Source organism: Cryptomeria japonica, chromosome 1 (assembly GCF_030272615.1).
Source record: "Cryptomeria japonica chromosome 1, Sugi_1.0, whole genome shotgun sequence".
Lineage (NCBI taxonomy): Eukaryota > Viridiplantae > Streptophyta > Pinopsida > Cupressales > Cupressaceae > Cryptomeria > Cryptomeria japonica.
Window position 1 is genome coordinate 211,595,859 of NC_081405.1, and position 21,145 is coordinate 211,617,003.

General features: G+C 37.6%; 1 protein-coding gene across 6 annotated transcripts in view; it reads left to right on the plus strand.

Moving 5' to 3' along the window:
* Positions 1 to 21,145, plus strand: part of LOC131030353 (patatin-like protein 2) — a 94,674-nt gene that overhangs the window by 55,390 nt on the left and 18,139 nt on the right. For 2 of the 6 annotated variants that reach the window (XM_057961125.2, XM_057961124.2), the window contains exon 5: positions 17,320 to 18,057. The exons of 3 other annotated variants lie outside the window; for them this stretch is intronic. In XM_057961125.2, coding sequence (XP_057817108.1) covers positions 17,320 to 17,940 — 621 coding nt within the window. In that variant the 3' untranslated portion in view covers positions 17,941 to 18,057. Of the gene's footprint in view, positions 1 to 17,319; positions 18,058 to 21,145 lie in introns of those variants that run through there. One more of the 6 variants, XM_057961122.2, reaches the window with a different exon arrangement.

Below are 21,145 nucleotides of genomic sequence, written 5' to 3' on the forward strand. Positions count from 1 at the left end.
GGATCTAAAATCCTCTCATAAGGTAGTCTTTAATCAAACTTATCTCCTAACAGAGATTGAGATTCCTAATAGGATCTATTCTGGTGAAGAACATTGTATGACCTTAACCGGTCTGACCTTAACCGATCTGGTTTCTATTTTGCAGATAGTTACTTGTGAGTCTCAGCTCATCATGGTTTTTCCTATTTGGGTTTCCACATCAAAACCTCTTGTGTTATGGTGATTGTGCTCTTGTGGGTGAATGTCTTATTTGCTATTTGGTTTGCATTTGTTTTAACCGATCTGTTAGTAAATCTGTTTTACCAGTTGACTACTAGATTGCTTAAGTGTTTAAGTTCATTAATTTTTGGTATACTAATTCACCCCCCCTCTTAGTATTCATCAATGGGTATCAGAGCCAACCTTTCTATAAGTTTAACCACTTGGAAGGAGATATGAGGGAATACACTGTGAGGGAACTTACTCAATGACTCACTCAGGCTGAGAAAGCTTATGATGAACTTAAAGTCAAGTATAAGGCCTCCTTGGCAAAAAGAAGAGAGCATGTTGAGAAATTGATGGAGTTAAATGAAAACAACTCTTCTGATGAAGTGGACATGGAAGCCCTAGTTGAAGAAGTTGAAAAAATGAATGAGTCTAATGCCAACCTAAGAAGGGAACTAGAAGGACTGACTATCAGAATGTGTCAAAAACTCAAGAACTGGAGGAAAGCTGAAGATCTGGTAAAAGACAAAGATCATGAGATCTCCGAGCTGAAGCAAGAAATCATTGCACTTACCACTCATCTCCAAGAGAGCAAAGTGGAAAAAGAAGAAATGCAAGGTGAACTAAACATGGCTATTTCTGAGAATGCAACCTTGAAGGAGTCCAATACCTCTATTACCAAGGAACTCACTGAGACAAAGGATATACTTGCCAAATTCAATCTGAGTGTTGCTAAGTTAGAGCAAAAGCTTGAATCTGCAAAACCAATAAAGAATACTAATGGACTTGGTTTCTCTAGGTATGAGGAAGGTGAGACCTCTGGAGAAAAAGATGTAGCATCAAAGAAGCAACTGACATCAAAGGATAAAGGTAAGCCAAAGTTCAAACCTATTTGCTTTAATTGTCTCAAGGAATGACATACTGCTAATGTATGTAGAAATAAGGCTTACAATAACTTTCCTTACTTTCTAAACAATAAGCCTAGATTCAATAGATTCAATAGAAATTGTTATGCACGCAACAAGTTTGGGCATAGAGCATTTGAATGTAGGTCTGTCATGAACAACACTAGAAGGTATCCTCTAATAGAATATTAAAATATGTTAATTTTAGTATTAATGCTCATTCAGTGTATATTCTATTTTAGAAAGATCGTTTTCGATCTTCTCAGCAGTTTCTTTTAGAAACTTGCTATTCTTGTAAATAGCTTGTATTATTTATGAGCGTTTTGCTCATTCTGTTCATTCAATCAATTCTTTGAAATCCATTGCGTGTTTTCGCACTGTATTATGGTATCAGAGCAGGATTAAATTTTTTTGGAGCAATCTTATAATTCTAAATTTGTTTAGTGAAGATTGCTTTCAAAATTTTTCTGAGTATTTTCCTATGGGTGTCTAAAAAAACGCGTTTTTTTTCACGTTTTTTCACACCCTCGTCTCCTGTGTTCGTGGTTGCAGTATTTGGCGTTCGTGGTTGCAGTATTTGGCGTCCGTGGCTTTCTGTTCTGGGGGTTTAGGCGCGCGTTTTTTTCCAAAAATCACGTGTGTATCTTCGGCTCCCCGAGTCACGCAATTTTCTGTGTTTTTTTAGCGCCGTTTTGCCAGCTCGCGACAGGAGGAGGCATCTGTATTTTTCAGCGGCCGTTCTCTGTGTCTTTGTGTGCCGCACATACTTCTTTACCTGCGCGACGCAAATTTCCGACATCAAATTTTCTCCGGGCCAAGGTTTCTTCAGTCACCTGTCACTTGTCACTGCGCCCACGGATTCTGCATTTTTCGACTGAGGTGTTTACCTCCATTTTTTTATCGAAAATATTTTTTTCTTACAGATTCTTGGTGGGTTTTTCGAAACCTAATCTGGGTTGTTGTTCAATTTTTCTGGGTGCCTCGATTTTCGTGCCTCGATTTTCGAGCCCGCGAATCCAGATTTTGACAGGAGAATCCTTCTGGGTTTTTTGCACGCTTTTCTGGGTTGTCCTTGGATTTTTCTGGGTCAGCCAGGAATTTTTCTTGGGAACCGTGCAAATGGCTTCTCTCACCAATCTGATGCTCGAAGGCAGTCAACGCTTTAATGGTCATAACTACAACATCTGGAAGCAGCGTATGTTGACCATTTTTGAATATAGGCGTCTTGACCAGCTTGTTTTGGGCAAAGAACTCAGTCCTGGTACACCTGGTGCAGATCAAGATAAGTTTGATGAACGCAATCGGGAGGCAGTCATGCTTCTCAAACTCTCAGTAACTGATGATCAGTTACCGCAGATTCCTTCCGGCAAGACAGCTTCTGACATCTGGAAGCATCTGAAGGAATTGCATGAGACATCCGACAAGAGCCGAGCATTCTTTCTGAAGAATCAGTTGTTCTCCATTATGATGGACGAACGTATGTCCTTACAGGAGCACCTCACGAGGATTAAGGACATTCGAGATCAACTCGAAGCTATTGGTCGGACTATGGAGGAAGAAGACATGGTTGTAATCACTTTAAAAAGTCTTCCGAAATCGTATGAACACTTCATTGAAACCCTCAATATTACTTCCACTAATGTTGATCTGAAGTTTTCAGACCTATGCACCAAACTTCTACAGCAGGATCGCTGGAAACAGCAATTTGGTAGTGGTACTACATCAGCCTCCTCGGAAAATGCCTTCACAGCTCAATCCTTTCAGAAGGATAAAGGCAAATTTCAGTCCTCTCAGTCTTCTCAGCAGAAAGGCTCTTCTCAGACACAGGATGGAGCTAAGAAGAAAAATGTGCAGTGCAATTACTGTCACAAGTACGGCCATATGAAGAAAGATTGCCGTCAGAGGCTCGCTTCTGAACAAAAGAAGCAGGGAGGGTCACACCAGAAGGCGCATGTTGCAGAACATTCCGAGCAGAAGGAGTCCGCCTTTTATGCTTTTATGGCTAAGAGGTCTTCAGATCATGCCAGGTCTTCTGCTTGGTACATCGATTCTGGTGCATCACGTCACTTTTCTCATCGGCGTGACTGGTTTACAGACTTCTCACCTTTCAGTGATTCCGTTGTATTTGGCGGAGGTGAGGAGTATACAGTTGTTGGCAGAGGCACTGTTCAGATACAGTCTGGTGGCAGGACTCTTCTTTTTCTGAATGTGTATTATGTTCCTGGAATGGAACTTAATCTGCTTTCTGTCAGCCAGATTATGAGGAATTCTCCTCAACTAGATGTGGTGTTCAGTGCTCACAAGTGCTCCATCATTGATCGGGAGATTCGTCTTACTGTTGCTGTTGGTCTAGAGGATCATGGCCTATATAGGCTCCTTGACACTGGTGATTCTCCTGAAGTGGCTCTGGCAGCTCGTGTTTCTCCTCTTAGCACTTTGTGGCATCAGCGATATGGACATCTCAACATTCAGTATCTCTCTCAGCTGTCTCGGGAGGGACTTGTTTCAGGGTTACCTGATATTCAGACTCAGCATCTTGGAGTATGCGGCGCCTGTCAAGCTGGCAAACAGCATCGAACTTCATTCCCACATGGAAAGTCTTGGCGCGCATCTAAGGTACTTCAATTACTTCATGCTGATATTTGTGGTCCTATGAATACATCTTCTGTTACTGGTTGCAAATATTTTTTGCTTATTGTAGATGATTTCAGTAGAAAGATGTGGGTGTACTTTCTTAAACATAAATCAGATGTATTTAGTATCTTTCAGAAGTTTAAGTCCTTTGTTGAAAAAGAGTCTGGACAAAGTATCATTACTCTTAGGACAGATAACGGGGGGGAATTTTGTTCTTCTGCATTCTCCAACTTCTGTGATACCCATGGCATCAAACGCCAGTTGACTACACCCTACACTCCTCAGCAAAACAGTGTTGTCGAGCGTCGCAATCGTACGGTTGTTGAGATGGCTCGTTCTATGTTACAACACAGGAGTGTTCCGAATAAGTATTGGGCTGAAGCAGTATTTACTGCTGTCTACCTTCTTAACCGTTCTCCTACTCAGGCTGTTAAGGGGAAGACTCCAGAAGAGGTTTGGTCTGGTCGGAAGCCTCAGATCAGCCACCTGAAGGTTTTTGGCTCTGTTGCCTATGTTTGGATTCCAGATGCTAAGCGCTCCAAGTTGGATTCCAAAAGCCAGAAACTTATGATGACAGGATACAGTGATCACCATAAGGCCTACAGACTGATAGATATAGACACTGAACGTCTTATCTTCAGTCGTGATGTTGTATTTGATGAAGACAGAGGATTTTTTCAGTCCCCTTCTTCTGAGCAGATTTCTGATGGTCAGCCTCACAGTGTTCTTATTCCATTAGGTTCGCCTGATGGGAGGGATGATGCAGAATCTATTTTCGATGATGCACTACCTGAGTTCCCTCCGGAGAATAATCCTCCTCTTGCTGCTCCTGTTCCTGATCCTGAGCCTCTTCCAGCTCCTCCAGATGTTAGCACTTCTACTCTCCGGCCTAAATGGTGGGCCAAGACTATTGGTGATCTCAGGGATACTGAGCTCATTGAGGGTAGAACCTCCCGTAATAAGAGCAAACAGCAGCATACAGTCAATTTTGCTCTCATGGCTAACATACACAGTGTTTTTGAACCTCAGACATATTCAGAGGCTAAAGGTATACCTGAGTGGGAACAGGCTATGGAAGCTGAGTTCCAGAGTCTTCAGAAGAATCACACTTGGGCCCTTTCTGATCTTCCTTCAGGGAAGAAGCCCATTAGCTGCAAATGGGTGTACAAAGGAAAATACAAAGCTGATGGAACCCTAGACAAGTATAAGGCTCGTCTTGTTGCTCGTGGGTTCTCACAGAAAGAAGGCATTGACTACGAGGAGACTTTTGCTCCTACAGCCAAAATGAGTACCATACGGCTCGTTCTTGCCTTAGCAGCCCAGTTCAGTTGGAAAGTCCATCAAATGGACGTAAAGAGTGCCTTTTTGAATGGTGACTTACAGGAAGAAGTCTACATGACGCAACCCCCAGGATTCAAGGTTGCTGGTCAAGAACAGAAGGTCTGTAGACTAGTCAAAGCACTCTATGGTCTGAAACAAGCTCCTCGGGCTTGGTACATGAAAATTGATAAGTACCTGACAGATCATGGCTTTCAGCGGAGTCCATCTGATGCAAACCTGTATATCAAGCATACTAGTAATGATATTCTGTTTGTAGTTGTCTATGTGGATGACTTAATCATTACTGGCAGTTCAGCACATTTGATCACTGGGATCAAACAGGATTTGTGCCGCACTTTTGATATGACAGATTTGGGACTTCTACATTACTGCTTAGGAGTTGAAGTTTGGCAGACTGAGACCAGTATCTTTCTCTCTCAGTCCAAGTATGCCAGAAGTCTTGTGGACAGGTTCAGAATGCAGGATTGCAAACCTGCCTCTACTCCTATGGAACCCGGGCTCAAACTTTCAGCTCAGTCATCCTCACCAGTTGTGGATGAATCTCTGTTCAGGCAACTAGTGGGCAGTCTCATCTATCTTACTGCTACTAGACCTGACATCAGTTTTGCAGTGAGCTACATTTCACGCTTCATGACAGCTCCCAAGGCTGATCATTGGTTAGCAGCGAAGCGTGTGCTGCGTTATGTGAGTGGCACTTCTGATTATGGACTTCTGTACACTCGGAGTTCTGATCCTATACTCAGTGGTTACACAGATTCTGACTGGGCAGGTTCAGTTGATGACCGTAAGTCTACAGCAGGGTATGTGTTTAGTTTGGGATCTGGTGCTGTCACATGGACTAGTAAGAAGCAGCAGGCAGTGGCTCTCTCCTCGACGGAAGCAGAGTATCGGGGAGCAGTTAAGGCATCTTGTGAGGCGGTTTGGCTTCGGCGAATGCTTGCGGATATGCATGTCTCCCAGGCAGGTCCTACTCCCTTGTTCTGTGATAATCAGGGAGTGCTCAAACTCGCCAAGAATCCAGTCTTCCATGAAAGAACCAAGCATGTGGAAACGCATTGTCACTATATTCGACAGCTGGTTGAAGACGGATCCATCCAGTTGCTGTATGTTCCTACCTCGGAGCAGCCAGCAGACATATTCACCAAGCCCCTTGGTCCTGATAAATTTGTAAAATTCAGGGGGTCTATAGGTGTAGTTAATAGATTGAGCATTAAGGGAGGGTAATAGAATATTAAAATATGTTAATTTTAGTATTAATGCTCATTCAGTGTATATTCTATTTTAGAAAGATCGTCTTCGATCTTCTCAGCAGTTTCTTTTAGAAACTTGCTATTCTTGTAAATAGCTTGTATTATTTATGAGCGTTTTGCTCATTCTGTTCATTCAATCAATTCTTTGAAATCCATTGCGTGTTTTCGCACTGTATTATCCTCAAAGGAGTCAAGGAGTTTTTCCTAAACCCTCTGTGAAGCAGAATCCAAACCGGTATTATACCTATAAATATCAATTAGGTAGTGGTGGCTATCAAGCGGCAACCGGTTGGAGAGAAACCTATTTGATCTATCATGGTAGAAGTCACACTGCTGCAACATGCAGAAGGAAGAATGGAAACATGAATAATGGACCATAGAGAGCACCTGGAATGGTGTGCTATCATTGCAACAAACCGGGTCACACAACTAGAGTCTGCAGGATGAGAAAGAGCATGTCGGATGATATACCAGTCACTCCGGAAGGAAAGATTGATGTTGAAATAGTTCAAATGGATATGAAGAAAACCTGGAAAAAGAAACCAGAAGAAGTGTCACAAGAAGAAAAGATTTCTGCACCTAGTGTGGAAATCTCTGAATCAACAAACTAAGCTTTAAAAAAGCTTAGGGGGAGCAAATCGATGAAATATTTCGAACCCCTAGTTTATACCAGAAAAAGACCTTAACCAGTATGTGATACTTGTCAATTGGCAGAAGACCAGAAATGGTAAAAAGGAAAATTAGGGTTTATGCCCTAAAGGCGGTGCATTTATTATGGTAGGTGAAGAATTCATTTAAATGGGATTTTCAAGTCATTTTCACTTTTCAGTTTGTGAGCGAAGAAATTTTCAAGTGCAAAGTGACAAAGGGTGATTCGTTTTATGATTAAGAGACATTTCAAATCTTTGCAGTTGAATCCGGAGATAGTTTAAATCAGTCAAGTGAAGAACACAAAGTGGTAATCCAACAACCAAAGTAGTGTGTGGCAAAGCTGAGTTTGAAAACCCTAAATTGCGGATTTCTGAAGGTATTTATCAAAATTATTATTTAATTCATTTATCATGGCTTCTGCATCACACTCCAGTTCAAGTGCTCCTCTTGATTCAGTAGATTTTATCCAACGGAAAGTGAAATACAATTCCCTATCCCAGATACCCATTGGAGTTATAGTAGAAGGTGATATTTCAGGGTACATTGATTGTAAACTGGAAGACCTAGGATCACTAGTAATCCATTCCCAGCTAGGTTTGTTTTGCAGGGATGATAAGAAGATCAAACCCGAATATAGCATCCTGGAAAAGAAGAAGCTTCACAATGTGGTGTATTTTCTTGAAGAGTTTACAGAAGATCACATTCACATCATTCTAAGCAGAGTTCATGGTGATAAAATATATCTTGAGAGAACACATGACATAACACCTGAAGCTATTCATGCCGTCATCAGTTTTTGCAACACTGGTGAGGTGCCAGCCCTAAGGAAAGTCATCAAGACCGAAATGACCAAGCTCACCGGTTCTGTGAGTGACCAATGGGGAATGACCGTCAATACCATCAAGGATGATCTAGTCAAGTATGCTTGTATGGTGATAGGTTATCGGACATTCTACGCTAGCATAATTAACTCTGTCTCTGTTGCAACGGTAAATGCTGCCTATCGAATAATCATGGAAGATGCCTCATTTGATTTATGCACCTATATGCAAAGGCAACTTCTGGTGAACCTGAAATCTATTAAATAGGACAATGCTTTAAGCTTTAAATTTGGACAACTGTTGGTAGGATTGTTTTTCTACTTTCAAGGCTATTTCCTAGGAGTCGGTGATATCCAATGGTCTGCTGACCAACCGGTTACCAAGAAAATTAGAGAAAGCCTCCAAGTGGTCGGAACCGGTTATCCAAAAGTATTGAACAAATAATTTGATGAGTTTAAGTGGAAGATGAGCTAGCGGATGAGGATATCTGGCGATATTGTCAAGAAGTATGAAGAGGACATCTGCTTTACCATCATAGTAGATGAGTGCATAATGGAGGTGGTTGAGCCTAGAAAAGAAAAGGTGGAACCCATGGGATATGAGGTAATGTATGACATGCTAGATGGGTATGCCTGTACCCTACTTGCCTCACCTCTTGATCCTAAGAAGAAGCGAACTGGTACCTATCTGGAAAGGGTAACACCGATTGAAGAACCTTCAGTGAAGAAGGGAAAGGCAGTGCCATCTATATCGGCACTAGTTACTTCAGCAAGTCCTAAAGTGACCAAGTGGTCATCGGTAAAGAAGAAACCAAAAGTTGCACCTGCCAAGGTATTTGAGAGGAAGCGGAAGACCAAAGGCAACACACCAAACTCGGAGGACACAGAGCCTGAAGTGCAGCCTAAGAAGACTAGGCAAACAAGGAAAAAGGCAAAGAAAACTAGCAAGGAATCGACATCATCAGCACCGGTAAATATAGACATTTCTTCTTACAAACCATTGACACATTGTCAAAGGACTATCAAGAACATAAGAAGAAAATTGCTTAGTGACTTGAAAGAATGTTTTGATGATTTTAATGATAATGAAAAGGAGGAAGTTGAATAGGAAGTCATTTAATATCTATGTATTAATGACCGGTCACCATCAGAAATTAGAACTGAGGCACCTGATTCTTTATACAATTATTTAGATAACAAATGGTGCATTGCCATAGAAAAGGAACAGGAAATAAGAGAGGAAATATTTGCACAATATTTTCCTGATGTGTCAAATTCAAAACTTTATGAAGTTATGGATAAATACAAAGGTCTCTTTTTCATGAGAAGAAGAAGACTCTTGTTACTGGAAGGGAAAGTTCCTGAAGTGGTAAAAGATACCCACTCACATGCCAAAGACGCTCTAAGATTGCATTAATTGTTTGAGGACAATAAGAAGGTTGAACAAGAACCGAAAACCAAAAAACTGGATGAGGTTTATGACAATGAAGGAGAACTGGTCACTGAGAAAATGGACCCTATTGATGTTGATGCTTTGGATGGTGAAAATATCACTCCGGATGCACCAAAGGAAAAGGACGATAAAGAGAGAGTGGACAAGGAAAAATAGGAAAAAGAAAAGGCAGAAAAGGAGAAACGGGACAAAGAAAAGGCTGACAAAGAGCAAGAGGAGAAAGAGAAGAAGAAACAGGAGGAAGAGGAGAAGAGAAAAGAAGAAGAAAATAAGAAACAGGAAGAGGAAAAGAGAAAAGAGGAAGAGAAAAGGAAAAAGGAAGAGGAGAAGAGGAAACAGGAAGAGGAGAAGAAGAAAGAAGAAGAAAAGCGGAAAGAAGATGACAGAAAGAAGGAAGAAGAGAAGAGAAAGAAAGAAGCAAAGGAGCAAAAGAAGGCAGAAGAGGAAAAGCTAAGAGCCAAAGAGAAGGAGGAAGCAAAAAAGAGCTCACAAGTGGAGAGCCCAAAGGCAACTGGTCGTCAAGCCAAACTGGCTGACATCACCAGTCCTATTGACCTCCAATCTGCAAATGAATCGGAGCTGCTGCATAGCATTAAGCTTGCCCAAGAGCGACTGGAAGAGCTAAGAAGGAAAAAGGAGCAAGATGTTATTCAAACTGCGGTGGAAACTCTTACCAGTTTGATTCCCGGTACCAACCTCCCCAGTACCAATTCCTCTCTAGCACAACTGACACTTTTATGCATGGTTGTAGAGGACCAAGTACAATTCCTGGAAGATATGGCTGAAGCAAGCGCACAGAAGAAGCATCAAAAGGCACTAAACACTGCCTTAGTGAAGAAACTAAATGAGCTCCGGTCTGAACTTTAGAAAGAGCAAAAGGACATCAGAGATGCTATGGATGAAGGGAAACTACTGCTCAGTAAGATAAGCCAACCCCATCTATTTTGTGATGATGTACTTGCATAGAAGGAAAAACTGCAATCTAACTTATAGGCATATTTAAGCACCTTTAAGACACCCTATGATTCCTTCATTACCTATGGGAAAACTGTTCACCGGTTTCAGCTCCAGTCTGCCAGAATAGAGTTGGAGATTAGCAACTGGACCTGAGATTTGCAGGAACTTCAACTGGTTCTACTGCCCAGACTGCAAATACTTCATAAATGCTATCTCAATCTGGATGCCTTAACGGTCACTCAAGAGATGAGTACCTTGGATGCCATGGCAGAACATGCCTCCTAGATGCAAACAGAAAGTGAGGTTGCTACCTCATTGCTTGAGTCATGGTCTTTATCCACGAAGACCTTCATGAAGGATTTTAAATCAGTTTTTGATAAGTTTCACTCATTATTGTCATAAACACTTATTATTTTAATTATAATGAGAAACAGGGGTTATTCTGCAGTACTTTGTCATTGTTGGCAAAGGGGGAGTAGTATTTTGGAATTAAAAATTTTGATGCATGTTATGTATACCTTCATGTTTATCTCTGTAAGGGAGTAGTATACATTGTATTTTATGCAAAAGGGATAGTGTATATGCTTAGGGGGAGTAATTTTTGATTATGACATATTTTTGTTGTAAAACACTTAGGTGTCAAAATTTTCCTAAGTGTTGCCATCAATACCAAAGGGGGAGATTGTTGGCATTCTTGATGATGATGTTGTGTTTGTCATTGATGGACACACACTTGCTTTGAGATCACTTTTTGTATGTATGAGTTATGCTCAACCGGTATTTGTTCCAACCGGTATTATGTATTATAGTCTTTAGACTATTGGTGTTTTGCAGAAAGTGTTTACCGATCTCAAGCAGTATGAAGACCCAAAGCAGTATGAAGACCTCAAGCAGTTCGAGGATCTCAAGTGGAACAAAGGAACTAAAGCGACAGTTATCATTTTCCCAGTCTTCATCTTTGACAACCGGTAATCGGTAAAATATATGAACCGATATTACTCTGTGATGAGTTACCAACTAGTATTTTTGTGATGAGTTACCATCTACCAAAATTTTGGTGGTGATTTTGTGCTGTGTTACCAAATGTGTCTAGATGAAATGAACCTAGGAACTTGCAATGTAATCCTATTGGACCGACATGAAATCAGATTCCTTTTTAACGACATCATGTCCAAGGTTTTATGTGTTGTTAGGGTTTTTGGTGATTGATGAGTTTTATTTGTATGTGCGATCTTAGTAGAGAAGGTCAAGTTTGTGTGAAGTAACAGAGTGTGGATATACTGAAGACTGAAGTAATGTTGAAATGCATTAACAATGAGCTATCATGGATCTAACCAAGCAAACTGTGCTATTTGCTAGATCAATCACTTGTTGATCACTCACATCTTCGACAAGTCTAAAACCCTTAACCGGGTAGGCCCAGAAAAGGCTTTGTAAATCCTCTAACAAGGTGATTCACAACTGTGGATCTGAAATACTCTCATAAGGTAGTCTTTAATCAAACTTATCTCCTAACAGAGATTGAGATTCCTAACAGGATCTATTCTAGTGAAGAACATTGTATGACCTTAACCGTTCTGGTTTCTATTCTGCAGATAGTTACTTGTGAGTCTCAGCTCACTGTGGTTTTTCCCATTTGGGTTTCCATGTCAAAACCTCTTGTGTTCTGGTGATTGTGCTCTTGTGGGTGAATGTCTTATTTGCTGTTTGGTTTGCATTTGTTTTAACCGGTCTGTTAGTAAATCTATTTTACCGGTTGACTGCTAAACTACTTAAGTGTTTAAGTTAATTAATTTCTGGTATACTAATTCACCCCCCGTCTTAGTATTCATCACATCCAACAATAGTACAAATATGAAAGAGGATAAATGCAAAGAATTATCTAGATCTATACATAGTTAGACAACCAAAAGGGAGCTATAAATATTTACAAAGAGGACTTTAGGCATAGATTCCATATTATGCCAGAGGAGAGAAGGTGGAAAGGGCTCATTATTTAAAGCAAGGGAACTCAATTCAATAATGTATTGCCTAGTAATAAAATAAATACATATTTTGGAGCTTACAATTAATAAATGGAATATTATATTCATGTTTCTCTTTCAAAATCTATTATTTGTGCCTATGTAATATGCATTTATATTGGAAACATATTTTATGTGTTTTCTTTCTTGTTGCAGTCACTGCAAGGAAGTTATAGTAGCTAAACAACTTCCTACACTAATCTTGAGAGGATGGTAATGTAAAACTTTCATAGATATTTACAACAGTTCAAAAACTTAACAAAATTAAACATAAAATAGCATGCATACCACAACACAATGATTTACATAGGAAAAAGCCTTTTGGGAGAAAAATGCCACACTCCAAAAGATGCCCAAAATATTATTCAGAAATCAACAACAAATTACAATATACTTGCAGAGAAATCTTCTCACAAGAGTATTACCAACGAAGATCATGCGAAGATCTAGGGGCAACTCAATAGCTTTCAGAATCTTAGAGCACATTGCAATACCCAACCATAGTATAATTCCCTCATAAAATAGGGTTTCCTTCTAGGGAAAACAAAGCTCACAAAATATCCATTGTTAGATCTATGACCTAATGATAAATGGTCAAGATTCACAATGATAGATTATAAATAAAATTTTGTTTTAAGGGCATTACCCCTAAAACCCCTATTGGGGCACTGTGCCCCCGACCCCTAGGAAGTCAAGAGACTGGAGCCCACAAGGGGAGTACCCTCCTTGCAACCCCCCATGCTCATATATCAACAATAACCTTCTATCAGTAGTACCTTTTTATTATTACAAGGTTGAGACTCCATTTTCCTAACAATCACTTGTGTAAACAGTGGGATTTTAGCAATTAAAGGGGATCACTTTATTATTTTAATTTCACTTGCATCATATATAAGTTTTTCCTAGTAGTTCTCACTATCTTCATCAATAATAATTAGAAAGTTGGTGCTATCATAACTTGTAGTACCTATAGCATTTGGAAAACTTGTTGTTTTGGTTTCTTGCATGTAGAAATAATCAAGTCCTCTCTTTTCATGTTGAATGTATATTAAAAAATTATAATGTAAGTTTTGATGTCTTTAGAGTTGATTCTAATGTATTGTGCAAGGAATATTCTAAGTAACAAGTTTATTTTATTTCTATTGTGTTTTATGTTTGAACTATACTATTATATTTGGGTTGTGCTATAATAGGGCCATATCAAATTTGTTTACATAATTTAATGCAACTTTAGACAAGGAATTATTTTTGAACCACATTGGTATTTGTTGAATGATTGGTTTTTATTAGGATACCTAATGTTGGATAACTATTCAATTGGGATTCCATTTAGGACTATAACATTGATTTGGTATCAAAGTATCCTACAACACTAGTAAATACAAATTATATAATCTTATGACAACTCAATTTTGGATTCAAATTATATATATTTTTAAAAATAAAAAATATATCGTCTATATCTATCATAATAGGATTAGAACATTATAAGCTTTATTTATATGATTAAAATAGAGAATTTGAATTTTCACATGGGTGTTATCGCAATGAAAATATTCTTTGGCCCTTTATCTATTCTCTTTTTATACTCTAAGTTATTTAAACATTACTTGATCTTCAAATCTCTCCTTGGTTTTTCCTATCTACAAAATAAATTTCACTACTTGTCTACGCATTATTCTAAAATTATATCAAGTATCTCTTCATATAGAAGTTGTAGAAATTAAGTAAACATGAAAAAAAATGCATTATATGATTCTATATGAAGGTGATTAGGATTAGTGGACCCAAATTTAATTATTTTTGTTCAGTCAACCTGAAGGCATGAGCTCATTACCTTGGAATTGTACAAATTTTCCTTCTTTAGATGAATATTAAATTTATAGATTCAAAATGTAATGTATCTCTAAACACAAACCCTTATATGACCAATAAAAGTATTTAAATGATTATTTAGTGTAAAAAATTAAAAATTGGCACATAATTTGTAGACCTCTTTAGCCTAATTTTGCATTCTAGACAACAAAGGGATCAAGGAGTTTGAAATATATATTTATATGGAATACTATAATAATATCTTAGATGAAGGCTTCACCATCAACCTTTTCTAATTTTTGATCTATTGCCCTTTCTAACACCATATGTACAATATTTTCACTAAGGCTATTTCTATGAGACTAGCTATATTGATCCCCTGAATTGTGCTAGAGGAACAAGGGGATTTCATCTCAGGAAGAGAGACTCTAGAAGGTGTTATTTTAGCTCACGAAATTTTGCACTCTATCAATCAGGAAAAGATCTTAGCAATGATATTGAAGACTGACATGCAAAAGGCATATGATAAGGTTAATTGGGGATTGCTAATTTAGGTATTGAGGAAGTTTGTTTGGTGCAAATAGATACATTAACATATATCTGGAGCTAGATTTTCAATTTTGGTAAATGGTTCTCTATGTGGTTTTTTTTCTTCTACACAAGGCATACATCAAGGAGAGCCTCTTTCTCCTTTCTTGTTCATCTTATTGGCGAAGGGAAATATGGAAGAGGCCTTGAATATGAAGAATGTTTTAACATCTTATCTAAAAGAATCAAGTCAAGTTATAAAAAAGGAGAAATGAAAACCAATCCTCTCTAATGTTCCTCCCTTGGTTTAGGCAAGATTGCAAAAGTTTTGGGATTTTCAGTATGAAGTTTTACCTTGCAAATACTTAGGCATTCCTTTTTTTTGGTGATAAGATGGATAATAATTTTTGGAACGGTATTTGTGAGTCAATTGATAGTAGGGTTTCATCCTGGAAGAGTAAATGAATTACACTTCTTGAGAAAATCACAATGATTAAGTTTGTGTTTAGTGCTATCCCTATTTATATGACGTTAGTTCTCGATATGTCAAAGGTTGCTATGATCAAAGTTCATAATCTCTTCCCACATTTCCTTTGGAATGATAACATGTCCAATAAGAAAATGATATTGCTACTTTCCTAGGATAAGGCATGTTCTGCAAAAGATTTTGGGGGCTAAAAAATTTGTCAGTTGAAATCACCGAATGTTGCTTTAGGTGCTAAAATGTTCTAAAAAGTTTACACTAATACCGATTCCAAATGGTGTAAAGTTCTTAGATACAAGTATTTAGACTCAATGGAGAGCAAGCAAATTTTGATTTCAGGGGTCTTCCAAGAGGATTATCCTTTTGGAATTTTATTTCTTCATGCTAGAAGGTTGTCCTCACTCACCTCTCCTAGGTAATTGACAATGGAGAGAAGGTAAATTTTGGGATGATGCTTAGAATGTACATCCTCCTTTGAATAGATCAGGGAATTGGACGCCCTTGGAATTGATTTTGAAAGAGATTTGGGGAATGAAATTTAAGAATTATTTCATAATTGATCGTTCATCCCTCCCCTTTAGAGTCTCATGGAAGTCTTTTGACTTTCTTCCCCTTCTTATGGACATGAAAGTATCATTGATAGATGATCTTAGTAAGAGGCAAATTTTCTTCTCGAATTGTGATGATAATATCATATAGACCAATATAATACAAGTATTTTTTCTTGTGAAAGAGGGTTATAAGGAACTACAACACCGATCTTAGGCTTCTCCCAAATGGCCTACTCACATTTGCTGGGATTCTAAATGCCTACCTAAGGTCGGGGCTTTTGCTTGGATAGCAATTAGAGATAGGATTTTGACATGTATGAAGTTTGATAGACAGGGTGTTATTCCACTTCTTAAATGTGTTTTTTGTGAGAATGCATACGAATCCTCTGATCTTCTATTGTTACAATGTATTTTTGCACATGAGATTTGGAAATGGCTTTCAAATAAGATATAGTGGGTTGGGCCTTTGCATGATAAGCTTCTAAATCATTTTCAGAATTGGCCTATTCTCTTTAGTACTTCCACTTTTTCTTGCCTCTAGAAGATTTATCCAATCAATTATGGTCTAGATCACATGGTTGGAAAGAAATAACAATATATTCAATAGTAAGAAGCTATGCTTCAAAATTAAGCAGTCCATTTTAGAGGTAGCAATGAATTTTTTGAATAGAACTCTAAATACACAGAATTTTCTCTTCCCAGGATGATTTTATTCTTAAAGCTTGGTCTTATCTCAAGTCCCCTTTGACTCAGGGTTTGATTAAAATGCTTATGAAAGTTGACAGTTCAAAGGTTTTTTAGAAACCACCTCCCACAAACTAGATACAATTGAACTTTGATGATGCTTTTAAAGGCAAGATACAATTGAACTTTGATGATGCTTTTAAAGGCAATCTGAGAGTTTTGGGGGTTGGAGTCATTCTTAGAGACCATTAGGATAATATAATTAAAGCAGCATGTAGATACATTCCTCATGTAACAAATAATATTGTGAAATTCTTAACTCTCCTTAGGGGCCTTTCATTAGCAATCAGATGTGAGATACATAATTTATGCATCAAAGGAGATTCAATGGTTATCATTAGAGATTTACCCCAGTCATCTACTCTGGGGTGGCAGTTGGGCTATTTTTGCAACAAGCTCTTAAGTTAATAAAATCTATTGATTAATTTGAATTGGCTCATTGTTATCATCAGGCCAATGATATTGATGACCAGTTAGCAAATCATGCTGCCATTGAAAATATTAACTATGTTAAGTGGGACCATTTGTTGACATGATGGTAGAATGATGGTTTATAATGATTGTGCCTATACACATATGATGAGATGGTGTATTGTACTGCTGAGACAATTCTTCTTAGATATGTGGTCATCTGCCCCATGGGATATATTTTTTTGGGATATCGTTGGTATTGTGGATTGGGTGTGTTTTCTATCGCACATGCACCAATTCTCCGACCACTGTTATAGCTTGAAAGTGGTGTCTTGACATGTTCTCTTTTCTCTCTAATGTTTGTTTGATATTTGTAGACATACAGGTGTCACGTTTCTAAGTTTTTAGTTCGCATTCTACCTTGTGATTCATAAATATAGTTGTATGTGCTCTTGTATGTAGACAAGACTATTAATAATTTCTCACCCTGTTGCTTCTTGCTATATTTGGGTTTGATGGCATTTTTTGAATTCAATCTTCTCCAAAGATGGTGAATAGGATTGTTCTTAGTAGCAAATATGTGGAGGTTCATAGATTTGATCGTGATATTTCCTTCAAGCTCTCCAGAGCTTTTACCATCCCATTTCAACCTATGGAAGATTCCATTGTCACCCTTCTGGGTCTTAATTGGCTTCTCTGCAATCCTTCAGCTCCTTCGTCTGAAGTAGTCTCTATTTTCGCTTCGATGGTGATGGACCTAACTTGGTCTACAGATATTACTAAGCTTTTTGTGAGAACTTTTGTGCATCTAGATCTTTTCTCATGGGAGGACCTTGCTGCAAAATTAGAGAACTATAACATTTTTAATGGGTCCTTGGTGATTGGTGGTTTCCTTGATAGAGCTGAATTGCTTGAAGATTTGGCCTCTAGATCTATTTTGATTTCTATGGTTAATGCGCTCATGGGAGATGCTCCTTATGCATTCTATGATTGGCTGTGTCTCCACAAACTGATAATTGGTGAACCTCTATTTTCATCTACTTTGATCCAGTTCAATACAATTCTTGTATTACTCACTCATGCAGAGGTGGATCCCCATGGTTCTCCTAGCTTTTTTCACAGTCCATCTGATGTGGTTACCTCAGAAGAATCTTCCTTAAGCCCTTGACTGGTGCTACTTTGGAGGTATTTTTGGGTTGTAGACATCTCGTGGTACCTTGCTTTTTTGTTCTCTCTACTGAGTTATGTACTATTTTTTGGTTGTAATGGTGTCAACTCTGCTTTGTTTATATCTTGTGGATAGTCTACTATCTATATAGTATTTTTTGTAACTCTTTATAATATTAATATGTTTTAGGTTCTAGACTTTTTTCTTGAAAAAAATAAAAAATATCTTGTAGATGAAACTACAAGTCATTATGAATAAAACACGTTATTACATAGATGATCCATTCTATTAGCTCAAATGATTCATTAATAAAATAGTTTAAAATTTTAGATATATTGAACCAAAACAAAACCTACTATAAGAAAATGATTTTATGGTTGATGCATGATTTATTCTAGCCTAGGATCATCTTGCGTCATTGAAAGACATAGAGAGTTTAAAGGCAAGAAAGGGAATATCAAAGAAATAAAAGTCGGCTGAAAATTTGTAAAATAAAAAACATCACAATAGAGAAGGGAAGTCTAGAGAGAAAGAATACAAAGAGTGGTTGCAAAATAGAGGTGTCAGAGTACATGTAGAAAGAGAACTATAGAAAGAGGAATTAATCTAGGGTAGTAGAGGCCACATGATAGAGAAATAGAACAAATAGAAACACAAAATATTGTAGAGGAGAAAATAGATCATGTGAGGGTATAAGAGGTAGAAAATCTAAGGAAGAGTAGGGATATGCAAGAGAAAGAGGAAAATCCAGTAAAGGTACACACATCAAAGATGAGAGGTAGATAAACTATTCTTAAACTCTATATAGCTAGACATCCTAAAAGGAGTCATGAAAAGTGATGAAGAGGAGTTTAAGTACTCAATTCCAAATGGTAATAAAGAAGAAATTCTCTCAAAGGTTTATGATAAAAAACAAAGTCAAATAATTATTATATTTTCATAATTAAAGTGAAAACAAATATATCTTTTAATTTCTGGTGTACAAATGGAAGAAGTAATTAATATTGTATCTTTCATAGGATATTATTTATGCTTATCCATGTGCACATATGATAGAAATAAAGTAGGTTCATTGGGCTTACAAACATATGTATGAAAAGGGGCTTTAGTGTGAATCCACTTGCAGCAATAGATAGGGATTGTCTTATTATTTTGGTCCACATACATTAGTATCAAGAAGTTATCCCATGTCGCCATTATATTCACTTGTAATAGCTAGAAAGTTAGCCATATCACAGTGTTTTATACTTTTAGCAATTGTAAAATTTGTGCTAGTTGGATTATGTTTCTTGCAACAATCATAGAAATTTGCATTTTTTCATGCTCAATATACTTTCAAGAAATAAAATTTGTATTTTTGGTGTATTGGTGGTTGATGCTATTGTATTATACAAGTAATGATCTACATGAAATTTACATTTTATTTGTATTGTGTTGTTTTTTTTAACTACAGTGAGGTTAATACATGTTTTTAATTAATTAATTTATTTTTATGTGGGTTGTGCTATCATGAGTTCAATGTATTTTTGCCAGTTACTTGCAATAAAGAAGTATTTTACTGACATTTTTTTATGTTGGTGGATGGTTTTGTGTTAGCTTAGTGTTGATGTTAATCACACATTCAAATTTGGTGTAGTATGTTGGATGTTGTTGGTCATTGTTGCTGCTAGGATATGTTGTTTTCATTGATGTCAATATATTCCTGTGATCTATTTCGGTGATTGTAGATTGGGAAGATCTTATGATCCGGTTTGTAGTGTTGTTTTGCTGATCACTATTTTGCAAAGTTCGCTATATCCTTCGGTATATTTCCGTGTGATCAGATGTTGTTTTAAGATTTTGGCATATTGTTTTGGATGATCTTGTGTATCTTCATTTCAGATGATTTGTGATTTGGTGCTCCACAAGTTATCTTTCTTCATGACAGTTGTCGATTGGTTGTGTTCTTGAGCTTTTAGATGTTGATCGATGAAGATTTGAAAAGCGGTGTTGGTGCAATTGTTCCAAATGATTCGAACATGCTTGCTGGTGTTTCCTAGTCATGTTCTATTTGTTTTGGCAATTTGCATTGATCATTGTGCATGTTTTTGGTGGTTTCTATCAACCAATGATGATTTGCATGTTATGCAGTTTTTCTAGTGGTGTAGCATGTTGCGATTGATCTTGGCATGATTTCAGGTGGAGTTGATCATTTGGGAATTTGATTTAGGTCCATGTTATGCTATAAAAACCATTATATTGGTCAAGTGGTCGATCTTTGTATCATGTAATATAATTTTATAATTGAGGGTTGAGGGTTGAGGGTTTAGCCGACCTTGTTATCAAGGTTGATGATTTTTATATATAGGTGTTATATTAATGTAATTTAGTTGTTGATGTTGTGTCTACAATATCAGAGAGATATTTGTGCGTGAACAAGTGATTTATCCTTCGGTGTTGAGTTTGAGGTGAGATTGGTGTTGCGGGGAAGACATCTGTGCTTAACCAAAACTGTAATCAGGCATTTAGAGATACTATTCTTTTAGTTCATTTCTTCTGGATTGTAGTCTGAATCTTATTGTAAGTTAGTAAGACTTCCTTGAGGGTTGTAGCCTTCCGGGCTATTATATTTGAGCAGTGAGCTCTAGATAGTGTGTCTGAATGCATGTGCATTCCCCATTGTAATATTTTCACATACTACTACAGAGTATCATCTTATTGTAGGTAGGTTACCACTATGGTTTTCCCCTTAATCGGGTTTTCCACATCAAAATCTTGGTGTTGTGTGTTGTGCTGTTAATTTACTTATCTATCTTATTATTGCAGTTTACCAAATCTATATTTTGTGATTAAGTTTGTTGTTTCAGTGAAGACTGATTCATCCCCCCTCTCAGTCTTCCTTCTTGGATGCTACTAACAATTGGTATCAGAGCTAGATCCTCTTGTAGAATCTTGACCGCTTGAGAAGATCCGGGATGGCAGCTCAAGGTCTTATCTTTAAGAAGGACAATCCATGATTTGATGGAAGTAACTATGCTATATGGAAGGATCAGATGGAAGTGGACTTGAAATGTCTTGGTGAAGATATTTGGAAGATTACAAAGAATGCCTATACTGTTCCTCTGAATGGACCATCTACTCCTAATGAGGTTAAGGAAGTTGGACACAATATTAGAGTGAAGGAAGCATTGCTTAGTGCCTTGACTATTTCTGATATGACAAATGT